The 11,453-nt window shown below is 65.6% G+C and overlaps 1 protein-coding gene across 1 annotated transcript; it reads left to right on the top strand.

Annotated features, from left to right (window-relative positions):
* The first annotated feature begins 3,016 nt into the window (after positions 1 to 3,016).
* On the top strand, positions 3,017 to 4,832 carry Tnni2 (troponin I2, fast skeletal type). Its single transcript, XM_070009614.1, has 6 exons — positions 3,017 to 3,097; positions 3,260 to 3,301; positions 3,765 to 3,893; positions 4,038 to 4,127; positions 4,315 to 4,491; positions 4,623 to 4,832. Exons 1-6 carry the CDS (start codon positions 3,017 to 3,019, stop codon positions 4,716 to 4,718), a joined length of 615 nt encoding a protein of 204 aa, XP_069865715.1. The 3' UTR covers positions 4,719 to 4,832.
* The last annotated feature ends 6,621 nt before the right edge of the window (positions 4,833 to 11,453 follow it).

Genomic DNA, 11,453 nt, shown 5'->3' with positions numbered 1-11,453 from the left:
GGGCTGATGTCCGGGCCTGTGCCCGTCAGAAGCCCCACATGAAGCCACACGAGGCCACGCTCACTCGCTGTCCCCAGGCACTTCTCAAGAACAAGTCCGGCATCTCAGACTCGTCATTGAGACCTAAATAGAGCAACCCAGCCCCCCCCCCCCAAGACTTCTTGGACAGGCAAGTGCGGGGCCGGGCCACGGCCGCCGGGCAGGTGGAGGCTTCTCTGGCTTGCTGGGCCCCCATTGGTCTGAGGAGGACTTCATGCCCTTTCTGAGCAGGGGCCTGGCCTGCAGGAGGTCATTTATACCCCTCCCACGGGGCCACAGCCCAGTGCGCTGCTCCTGGCCCGGATCTCACTCCCAGCCCTGACGCCCTGACTCTAGGTGAGGCCGGCCCGGCCCCGACGGCCAGAGCGTAGGAGAATGAGCAAGGAAGCTTGCTCTAGCATGCTGGGGCCGGGGCGTGGGGGGCAGAGGGGGCCAGCGGCAGCTCTTCTGGGCCTCTGCCCCGGGGGGAGGAGACATGGGGAGCAGCCTTGGAGGAGGCTGGGGTGTCGGACAGGCCTCTGATGTCCAAACTTGGGGGTGGGACCCCTGGCAGGAGGGCTGGGGGTCCGCCAGCCGGGCAGGAGCCCCCAGACCGCAGGGCGCGCACTCTCCTCCCTGTCTTTAAGTCCAATGCCAAAGGAGCAGAGTTAAAAATAGCTGCGGCGCTGGCACCTGTGCTGCGTCCGTGGGGACAGCTGGGCTCCTCGGGCCCCGCCTGGGACTTTCTGGGAACGCATCTCCTCTTACTTCTCACCCCGGGATTCCTCCAGGCCCTTGTCCCCCGGACTTGGGGCGGGGAGCTAGGGCAGGGGGGTGCGGCCTGGGGTGCTGTGCCGGCCAGGCCCTGATGCCTCGGCCTCTCTCATCTTACAGCCTCTAAGCGCAAGACTTCAGGATGGGGGAGTAAGTGGCACCCAGCATGGGGACCCCTGCTGACCAGCCCCTCTCCCTGGGGGGCGGTGACCCCTGCTGACCAGCCCCTCTCCCTGGGGGGCGGTGACCCCTGCTGACCAGCCCCTCTCCCTGGGGGGCGGTGACCCCTGCTGACCAGCCCCTCTCCCTGGGGGGCGATGACCCCTGCTGACCAGCCCCTCTCCCTGGGGGGCGGTGACCCCTGCTGACCAGCCCCTCTCCCTGGGGGGCGGTGACCCCTGCTGACCAGCCCCTCTCCCTGGGGGCAGTGACCCCTGCTGACCAGCCCCTCTCCCTGGGGGGCGGTGACCCCTGCTGACCAGCCCCTCTCCCTGGGGGGCGATGACCCTGCTGACCAGCCCCTCTCCCTGGGGGGCAGTGACCCCTGCTGACCAGCCCCTCTCCCTGGGGGAGGCCGGGTGACCCCTGCTGACCAGCCCCTCTCCCTGGGGGGCGGTGACCCCTGCTGACCAGCCCCTCTCCCTGGGGGGCGATGACCCTGCTGACCAGCCCCTCTCCCTGGGGGCAGTGACCCCTGCTGACCAGCCCCTCTCCCTGGGGGGCGATGACCCCTGCTGACCAGCCCCTCTCCCTGGGGGGCGATGACCCTGCTGACCAGCCCCTCTCCCTGGGGGAGGCCGGGTGACCCCTGCTGACCAGCCCCTCTCCCTGGGGGGCGATGACCCCTGCTGACCAGCCCCTTTCCCTGGGGGGCGGTGACCCCTGCTGACCAGCCCCTCTCCCTGGGGGGCGGTGACCCCTGCTGACCAGCCCCTCTCCCTGGGGGGCGGTGACCCCTGCTGACCAGCCCCTCTCCCTGGGGGCAGTGACCCCTGCTGACCAGCCCCTCTCCCTGGGGGGCGGTGACCCCTGCTGACCAGCCCCTCTCCCTGGGGGGCGATGACCCTGCTGACCAGCCCCTCTCCCTGGGGGGCAGTGACCCCTGCTGACCAGCCCCTCTCCCTGGGGGAGGCCGGGTGACCCCTGCTGACCAGCCCCTCTCCCTGGGGGGCGGTGACCCCTGCTGACCAGCCCCTCTCCCTGGGGGGCGATGACCCTGCTGACCAGCCCCTCTCCCTGGGGGCAGTGACCCCTGCTGACCAGCCCCTCTCCCTGGGGGGCGATGACCCCTGCTGACCAGCCCCTCTCCCTGGGGGGCGGTGACCCCTGCTGACCAGCCCCTCTCCCTGGGGGCAGTGACCCCTGCTGACCAGCCCCTCTCCCTGGGGGCAGTGACCCCTGCTGACCAGCCCCTCTCCCTGGGGGGCGGTGACCCCTGCTGACCAGCCCCTCTCCCTGGGGGAGGCCGGGTGACCCCTGCTGACCAGCCCCTTTCCCTGGGGGGCGGTGACCCCTGCTGACCAGCCCCTCTCCCTGGGGGAGGCCGGGTGACCCCTGCTGACCAGCCCCTCTCCCTGGGGGGCGGTGACCCTGCTGACCAGCCCCTCTCCCTGGGGGGCGGTGACCCCTGCTGACCAGCCCCTCTCCCTGGGGGCAGTGACCCCTGCTGACCAGCCCCTCTCCCTGGGGGGCGGTGACCCCTGCTGACCAGCCCCTCTCCCTGGGGGGCGGTGACCCCTGCTGACCAGCCCCTCTCCCTGGGGGGCGGTGACCCCTGCTGACCAGCCCCTCTCCCTGGGGGGCGGTGACCCCTGCTGACCAGCCCCTCTCCCTGGGGGGCGATGACCCCTGCTGACCAGCCCCTCTCCCTGGGGGAGGGCGGGTGACCCCTGCATTGCTCCCAGCAATGCACCTGCCTGCCCCATCAGGCCCACTCTTACTTACATGTCCTGACCTCTCTCTTTCCTCCCCCACCCCCTGTACCTCCGGGACAGTGAGGAGGTGAGTACCACCGGGGGTGGGGGGCAGGATCTGGTTGGGAAAGGTCAGAGGGCAGAGCTTCAAGAGATAGAGAAGACTCCCCTAAAAGTGCTCCGCCCCCTGGGAATACTGGTGGGGGGCGTGGACACCGTGCCTGACGGGTGAAGGCAGTGCGCCTCATCCCCCCTGCTCCCCCACCCAGGTCCCCAGGACACTTCTGAGTTCTGTCCCCATTTTCATGGCCATGGCTCTGAAGCCAGGCCCCCCCCTCCTCATCTCCACCTCCAGCCCCCCCCCCACGCCTTGTACCCACGGGGGTCGGATGGTAGGCCTGGACTGGGGAGTGGGACCCTGGGCAGGACCACCTTGAGAGTCCCAGGTGCAGCCCCCCACCCCCGGACTGGACGCTGCTGAAAGCCGGGGTTGCAGCCACCTACCAGGGACCCCATCAGCAGCCTGACTCTCCTCCCTCCGCCCTGTCCCACAGAAACGCAACAGGGCCATCACGGCCCGGAGACAGCACCTGAAGGTGGGTATGGGCGATGGTGGTGGGGCAGTGCCGGGGCGCGGGGTGCGGGGTGTGGGGTGCCGGGGTGCCGGGGTGCCGGGGCGCGGGGTGCGGGGTGCGGGGTGCCGGGGTGCCGGGGTGTGGGGTGCCGGGGTGCGGGGTGCCGGGGTGCGGGGTGCCGGGGTGTGGGATGCTGGGGTGCGGGGTGCGGGGTGCCGGGGTGTGGGGTGCGGGGTGCCGGGGTGCTGGGGTGCGGGATGCCGGGGTGCGGGGTGCGGGGTGCCGGGGTGTGGGGTGCGGGGTGCCGGGGTGCTGGGGTGCGGGGTGCCGGGGTGTGGGATGCCGGGGTGCGGGGTGCGGGGTGTGGGGTGTGGGGTGCGGGGTGCCGGGGTGTGGAATGCCGGGGTGTGGGATGCCGGGGGGGTGCGGGGTGCCAGGCTAGGCTGCGGTCTCTCACATCGGCCCCCCCCCCACTGCCCTCCAGAGCGTGATGCTCCAGATCGCAGCCACAGAGCTGGAGAAGGAGGAGAGCCGCCGCGAGTCAGAGAAGCAGAACTACCTGTCGGAGCACTGCCCTCCCCTGCACATCCCTGGCTCCATGTCTGAAGTCCAGGTACCGGCGCTGCACCGCTCACCTGTCAGCCACCTGCCTCCCAAGCTTCTCCAGGGGACGGGGGTCAGGCCGGGGAGGGCAGGGCGTGGATGGGCCACTGCAGGCCTGGGGGGTGGCTGCCCACCTGCTGCCTGTCCACCCCAGGAGCTCTGCAAGCAATTGCACGCGAAGATCGACGTGGCAGAGGAGGAGAAGTACGACATGGAGGTGAAGGTGCAGAAGAGCAGCAAGGAGGTGAGCAGGCAGGGCCAGGAGCGAGGCCAGGGGACACAGTAAAGGTGATGCGAAGGTAGGGCGAGGTGACAGGGGGGTGGGCCAGATGAGATGGACCAGGAGACACGGGGGGGGGCAGAGACGGCACGGTGGGGGTGGGGCCAGGTGGCTACCGGGCTCCCACCCCCCTCCCCCTCCCCCCCCCCAGCTGGAAGACATGAACCAGAAGCTGTTCGACCTGAGGGGCAAGTTCAAGAGACCTCCTCTGCGGCGTGTGCGCATGTCTGCCGATGCCATGCTCAAGGCGCTGCTGGGCTCCAAGCACAAGGTGTGCATGGACCTGCGGGCCAACCTGAAGCAAGTCAAGAAAGAGGACACAGAGAAGGTAGGCCTGGGCTCCCACGGTGTCCACAGCTGCGGGCTGCGGGGTCAGCCCGGCCCCCTGCGTGAGGAGGGGAGGCCGAGGCGGTGTGCGGGTGGTGGGCCTGGGCCTGAGGCGTGTCTGGACCACCCCAGGAGCGGGACCTTCGTGACGTGGGTGACTGGAGGAAGAACATCGAGGAGAAGTCCGGCATGGAGGGCCGGAAGAAGATGTTTGAATCCGAGTCCTAGGCCCCTGCCGTCCAGGCCCCTGCCCCGAGCGCCCGGTGCCCAGCGGGGTGGCTCGGCAGGGCCCCCTGAGGCCCTGCCTCACCTCTGTGATCAATAAAGGATTCGTATCCCCGTGCCTGGTGTGGTCTGGCTCCCTGGGTCCACTCGGGTCCATCGGCTGTGGAGGGAGAGTGGTGAGAGAGAGCTTAGGAAGTTCTTCCTGGAGTCCTGGGCTGGGTGCGTCCAACCCTCCAGGGCCGGATGAGCCAGCCACAGGGCCTGTTTGTGTCCTAGTGGCTTGCCGGTACCCTGTCTGGGCACCTCAGCTGGTGCCCTGCCCTATACGCCAGGCAGGCCACCCCTGCCTCGGTGGGAGCCCCCCCCCTCAGCCGCCTCTCCTCGAGCCTCTCCTGCAGCTGTGAGCCAGGCTGCCCGGCCTGCCCGGCCTGCGGTCCGCGTCCTTGCCCGGCCTGAGGCAGGCATCCGTCCCTGGGGAAGAGGCTGAGGTGGAAAGGTTCATCGGGTCCTTGCTCTCATACCACACCATGAATGGAGCCCCCACTATCATGGGGACCCCTCATTAGAGTGAGGGACACAGGGCCAGGGCTGGCTCGGTGCTGGGCTTCTTGGCTCGGCCACGGGCTGACCCTCCCGCGGGGGCTGGCCTGCGCGGGCGGCCGGTCCACCAGGTGAAGGCTGGGTCTCTGCTTCTGTGCAGCCCACCAGAGCCCACCCTTCCAGCATCTGGGACCCTCTCCCTGGGCCTTATTGCTGGTCTGGACTGCCCCATGAAGAGCATGTGGGGTCTGGGGGAAGCCCCTCCTTACCGTGGGGCCAGCAGGCTTGGAGCAGGGCGATGTGGAGCCTGGGGGATGCCGAGGGGGAAAGCCCCGGCCCAGGCTTGTGCTTAGGATCTGGGAGCCTGCAAGGGCTTTAAATGGTGCCTGTGGCAGGCCGGGACAGGGCAAGGTGATGGCCAGGGCAAAGGACAGCGAGAAGCTGAGCACGAGGGCGTGGCCTGTGTGGAACAGGGCAGGTTACAGTGACATCAAGGACAGACGGTGGTCAGAGCACAGCCTGAGTCATGGAGACCAAGAACCTAGGGCTCTTCAGAGACCACCCTCCCCGGGGACCCCCCCCACTCCTCAGAGACTATATCCCCGGGGACCACACTCCCCAGAGAGTTCCTGGGACGGAGGGGCAGGGCAGAGCCAGAAGCAGAGGTGAGACCCTTCAGCTGCTGTGAATGTGGGGGACGTGGCCATTCTTGGATGGGATCGTGGGTTTGTAGGTGTTGGTTATACTTGTCAATGGATGGATGAAGTCGAAGAGGCCTGTGGTGGGCGGCTCAGAGCTGCGCACCCTCTGCTCTGCCTTGCGCTGCTCGGAGGTCCCTCTGGGGTCCCTCGGGGGTCCCTCTGGGGTGACGACAGCAGGGCCCAGCCGGTCTCTCCCGAGAAGCACGCAGCTGTCGTCGACAACTCTGAGCGCTAGAAGGATCTCAGCAGAGATCTAGAACATTCTGGAAAGATCTCAGCAGGTGGGGCGCATCAGGGGGAAGGGGGAGAAGCACACATACTCCCCCGCTTCCTGGGTGGTGCAGACACTGAGCAGGCTTTGTCCCAGCCCTCGGTGGCCAAGGGACCTGGGACCAGGTTTGTGTCAACCTCCAGAGTTGGCAGCAGCATGGTGCTAGCTGTGGGGTGGACTTCCACGGGGAAAGGCTACGCGGGAGATGAGACAGCAGTGTGCTCAGGAAGTAGAGAGGGGCAGGAGGGAGGACAAGGACAGAGGGGTGGGTGAGGAACTCCTGCAAGGGTAACCGAGGCCAGAGGTCCAAAGTCAGGGGGAAAACAGATACTTGACTGACAGCTCAAGGGACCAGTGCCAGGCGGGGGGGGCGGCTCCCAGGACATTGCCGGGAGCCAGGGAAGGGGACTATGCACAGGTGTGGGACTGTGCCGTCTGGAGCCGGTGGCACCCGCGGGCCGGGCCTCCAGGGGCACAGAGGCGGAGTGCCACGGACCAGCCCCGATGTCCTGTCACACCAGAAAGCAAGCAGGGGGTCAACACAAGCACAAGACGGCCAGCCAGGCGCAACCCACGCTGCTCAGGAGGCTGAGATCCCAGAATTCAAGTTTGAAGCCAGCCTGGGCAGAAAAGTCCTTAAGAAATGCAGCCCGAGAGGTGCTGGCACACAAGGCCTGGATCCCGTGATAGAGCACCAACCATGAGAGAAAGACAATCAGGTGTGTGAGGCCCCGAGATCAAGCCCCAGGACGGATGTGAGGAGTAAGGAAATAAACAAAAATAAAACTAGCCACAGGGCACAGGCCGAGGGCGTGGAGCAGATAAAAGCCGGGTAGAATCAAGGGGGGCCTGAGGAGGGAGAGGGAGGGGGGAGGGAGGGCGAGGGGGCTGGCCTGCGGGAGGGGGCACTGGGAGCAGGTGTGGATGAAGGATGCGGGGCTTCCACGCACCTGGCGGTGCTGGGATTTGCCCTCAGGGTCTCACACTTACTAGGCTCTGCCCCCTGTACCATGCCCTCAGCCCTATTTATTTTTTATTAGTTGTGGAGTTTGAACTCTGGCGCTACCCCTCAGCTCTTCAGCTCAAGGCAAGCGCTCTACGGCTTGAGCCACAGCTCCACTTCTGGTTTTCTGGTGGTTTATTGGAGATAAGAGTCTCTCGGAGTTTCCTGCCTGGGCTGGCTTTGAACCGTAATCCTCAGACCTCAGCCTCCTGAGTAGCTAGGATGACAGGCGTGAGCCACTGGCGCCCGGCTACCCCTATTTTTTTTTCCTTTTTTGATTTTTCAGCTAGAGCCTCAATGCTTTCTGGGAGTGGTTGGCTTGGCCCCGAGCTTCCTGCCCGGGCCTCCCTCCTGGCTGGGACTGGGCTGCGTGACTTGAACCTGCTCGTCTGTGGAGATGAAGGTCTCATCAACTTTCGCTTGGGTTGGTCTTGAGCTGAGCTCCGATTTCCACCTTCCAAGGAGCTGGGAGCTGCCATGCCCGGCTCCGGCCATTTTTCCTGGCCCTCTGCCTGCGCCCCCTCCAAGGCCAGCTTGAGGTCGCCTCTCCTTCCCCAGCTTGAGTGGCCCTGTGCTCCCCTCACTCTGTAGGGGACACCCAGGAGGCCCTTCCAAGGTCAGGGAAGGCTCAGGGATGACACACAGGGGCCCCGTCGGGCCCGGCTGTCTGACCCTTGCCACAACAGCTTGAGCTCTGAAGTGCCAGCCTCCCCTCAGGCCTGGGCTGCTCCGTGCCCGTGGCCCATCTGTACCCAGGCCTTCTGAACGGAGTCTCCCAGGTATCTGCTAAGCTCCAGCCTGGACCGCACTAGTCCACCCTGCCTCCCCCCCCCATGGCCAGACCTGTCCACTCTGAGGCCTCTCCCCACATGTCTGCCTTCTGACCAGCGGACATCCCCCCCACTCCCTTCTCCATGTCCCCTGGGCATGTGCCCGGGGCTGGCCGCGCCCCCAGCTCACGCATGGCCAGTGTGGAGGGGAGGAGCACAGGCCTCCCAGGAGCCCCACAGCCTTGCTAGCCATGGTGGGGCCTGCTGGTGCCCCAGCCCCCCCCCCGCAGGACTGACCAGACAAAAGCCCCTGAGGAGGAGTCCTAACCCTCCTCCACCCACTCATCTTCTGCCTCGTGCCTGCGTGCCCTGACGTCTTCCTCTGGTCCCCAGTTCTGTGTCACCTACTGGTTCTATCCCTGCAGATGGAATTCTCTGGGTCTGTGTCTGGGCCTGGCTCTGGGGCTCTTCTGCACCCCCAAGGCCTGTGCCCTGTTCACTGGAAACAGGAATGGGGTCACGGGACAAGTCTGGGACAGCCCCTCCCCACGCCCTGGCCCAGAGTGGGGTGCAGTGAGGCCTGGCCTTAGGCCTGGTCACAGCAGTCTCCCCTCCCCCCAGCTGACCGGATCTCCCCGGGAGCGACCCGGGCGGAGGTACCGAGGAGGTTGGCTCTCTGTGGCTAGTGGTTGGTGCTGTCTTCTCCCTGACCTTATCTCCTCCTCCCTAGACTAACAAGATTAGAGCAAGCCGGGCGCCAGTGTCTCACGCCTGTTATCCTAGCTACTCAGGAGGTGAGATCTGAGGACCATGGTTCAAAGCCAGCCTGGGCAGGAAACTCGGTGAGACACTTATCTCCAATAAACCACTAGAAAACCAGAAGTGGCGCTGTGGCTCAAGTGGTAGAGTGCTTGCCTTGCATGCCTGAGGCCCTGGGTTCGATTCCTCAGCACCACATAAGCAAAAAAGAAAAAAGTCAGAAGTGGCGCTGTGTCTCAAGTGGTAGAGCGCTTGCCTTGAGCTGAAGAGCTGAGGGACAGTGCCCAGGCCCAGAGTTCAAGCCCTACAACTGACCAAAAAAAAAAAAAAAATGATTAGAGCCACCCAAGTGACCTCATTTTACCTTAGTCACTTCTTTATGTCTTTTCTTTAAAAAAGATTTAGTTTTTGTTATAAAGGTGACGTACAGAGGGGTTAAAGTTACCTATGTCAGATAATGAGCACATTCCTTTTCTTTTTGGACAATGTCATCCCTTCATGATCTTTCTTTTATACGAATTGCAAAACTAAGTCACACCGCGGGGCTGGCCAGGGGTTTCACCCCTGCTTGTCCTGGGGACAGGGAGGTCTCCCCGTCCGAGGCGCTGGCTGGACACGTGCGGGCAGGGGTGGTGAGGCGCTGGAAGCCTGGTCATAGAGGTTAGTCTCTCTCGGCACAGAGGCCGGAGGCCCGAGGCCCCAGGGTAGGAGGCCGGTGCTGGTTCTGGAGGCTGTTGGGGGCAATCTGTCCAGGGCCCGGCCAGCTAGCTCTACAGTTGCTGGTGATCCTTGTCTGGTAGAAACGCCACCTGACCCCTGCCTGGTCTTCACGTGGCATTCTCCTGGTCTGGCTCATTTCCTCTTTCCACAAGGACACCGTCATAGTGACCCGGGCCCCTCCTCCCCGCGGGCCCCTCATTGCCCGGTTTTCCTCAGAAGGCGTACCATGAGGATGGGGTCCAACTCCAGCACGTGACAGAAGGGGTCAGCCTCTTCCCCCGCCTGGGCAGACGGGACGGGCACCCTCTCAAGGGCTGGATGGGGTCTGGCCAGAGCGTGGAGCGGGCAAAGCCTTCCATCTCAGAGGGAGTCGGGAGCGGACCAGGCAGCCACGTCGGGGCTTCAGGTCTGCACTGCCGCTGCACGTGTGTGCACGTGTGTGTGTGTGTGCAGAGCCTGAGAGGCTTCGGGAAGCCAGCGGGAAGGCTTCCTGCTTGCCATGCCCTCTCTAGGCCACACTCCCTGCCAGCGGGGAGTGGAGCTGATAACTAAACACGTGGTAGGGTTTCAGGGATCCATGGGGGTCCCCGTTGCCTCTGAGGGTCCTGTCCCTCAACCCCGTGGGGCGGAGGGCCGCGTCTCCCCCGAGCCCCGAGGGCCTCATTCTAAACACATCATGCAAGGGCGGCCAGAGAGGGACCTCACCCTCCCGCGCCTTGACAGACCCAGGGAAGGTCTGGAGGAGACAGGGGCTGGGAAGCAGCCCGCCGACCAGCAGGAGGACCTGCCAGGAGGCCCCACGATGGGGAAGACATCACCAAAGCCATGGGGCTCTGCCACGTGCCATGTATGATCCCAACCAAAGAAGGGCTGGGGACCTGAGCGTGCCAGGTTCAAGACTCCCCAAGGGGCTGGCTGGAGGGGAAGCCACTGGGCTCCGGCCCTGCAAGTGTCTCTGCTGACGGCTTTGTTCCTCCTTTGCGGTGTGTGGGGTGGGGAGGGGCACCCCATCTTCCTCCTGATCAGTGATGCTTTGTGGGCCCTTCTTCCCTCTCTGAATCCCCCGCCCCCCTCCCCTCCTGCTCCTCTTTGTCCTGGCACCTCCGCAAGGCAGCCGCTCAGTTAGGTTTCTGCAGCACGGAGACACCTCACTCCTCTGGCTGGCTGTCACGCTGGCTCTGCCCCTTCTGAGGATGGAGCAGCACAGACGCTGACCCCTGCCCGGTCAATTCTAGAGCATGAGGCTGGCAGAAGCTGGGTGGGCAGGACCGTGGGGGAGGGAGGGCAGCGGGAGGGGGGCAGTCGCTGTGTCAGCTCAGACGGGGCAGGGGTGCAGGGGGCAGAGGGGGTCACCAGCCCCAGGCCTGGAGGGCGGGCGGAGCGTGTGTCAGGGTGCTCGCGGCCATGATCGAGAGGCGATGAGAACGGCTCCGCCCAGTCCTGCGGGCATCCAGGCGGGCTCAGTGGGCGCCTTGGAGACCAGGCCCACTGGTGGGGGGCCTGGCGGGGCTGGGGGCTTGGGTCTCCCACTCTCTACACAGCCGTTCAGGCCATGCCCTGCCCCCCTCACCCTCCGCCCCGTGACCGGTGCCAGCTCCTCCGGCCCTGGGTTTGAATCCTACAAGCGCCTGGGCCACGGCCCCTCAGCCTCTGCACACCAGGTGCCCCCTCCGCCCTCCCGCAGGGCTGTGGGGGCTTCCTGACCCGCCACCCCGCTCCCGCGCTGTCACCTCCGAGCGCAGTTTACTCAACACTTCCTGGCGAGCGGTTGGGGTTTGGGTGACTTCCCCCCCCACAACCCTCACCCCCTCCCCCGCCCCCAGCCTCTTCTCTTTTCTTGTAGCAACGGATTAAAAAACAACATCGACCCCAGGCCCTGATAGGTCCCAAACCTCAACCTGCCACTGGAAGGGGAAGTGAAACCGGTGGGGCGGGGGCTCGGGCCAGCCAGGGGGAAGTGCCCAGGGGCCGGCA

Source organism: Dipodomys merriami, unplaced genomic scaffold (genome assembly GCF_024711535.1).
Source record: "Dipodomys merriami isolate MVZ:Mamm:240054 unplaced genomic scaffold, mDipMer1.0.p SCAF_78, whole genome shotgun sequence".
Taxonomy (NCBI): Eukaryota; Metazoa; Chordata; class Mammalia; order Rodentia; family Heteromyidae; genus Dipodomys; species Dipodomys merriami.
The sequence above is the reverse complement of the archived record's forward strand: the minus strand, read 5'-3'. Positions and strand labels throughout refer to the sequence as shown.

What these genes read in the sequence shown, in the direction of transcription:
- Tnni2 (XM_070009614.1), top strand. Translation starts at nt 3,017, where the DNA reads ATGGCTCTGAAGCCAGGCCCCCCCCTCCTCATCTCCACCTCCAGCCCC. An exon ending in GCTCCATGTCTGAAGTCCAG is followed by an intron (nt 3,894 to 4,037) that starts GTACCGGCGCTG and finishes TGTCCACCCCAG; the next exon opens with GAGCTCTGCAAGCAATTGCA. An exon ending in TGCAGAAGAGCAGCAAGGAG is followed by an intron (nt 4,128 to 4,314) that starts GTGAGCAGGCAG and finishes CCCCCCCCCCAG; the next exon opens with CTGGAAGACATGAACCAGAA.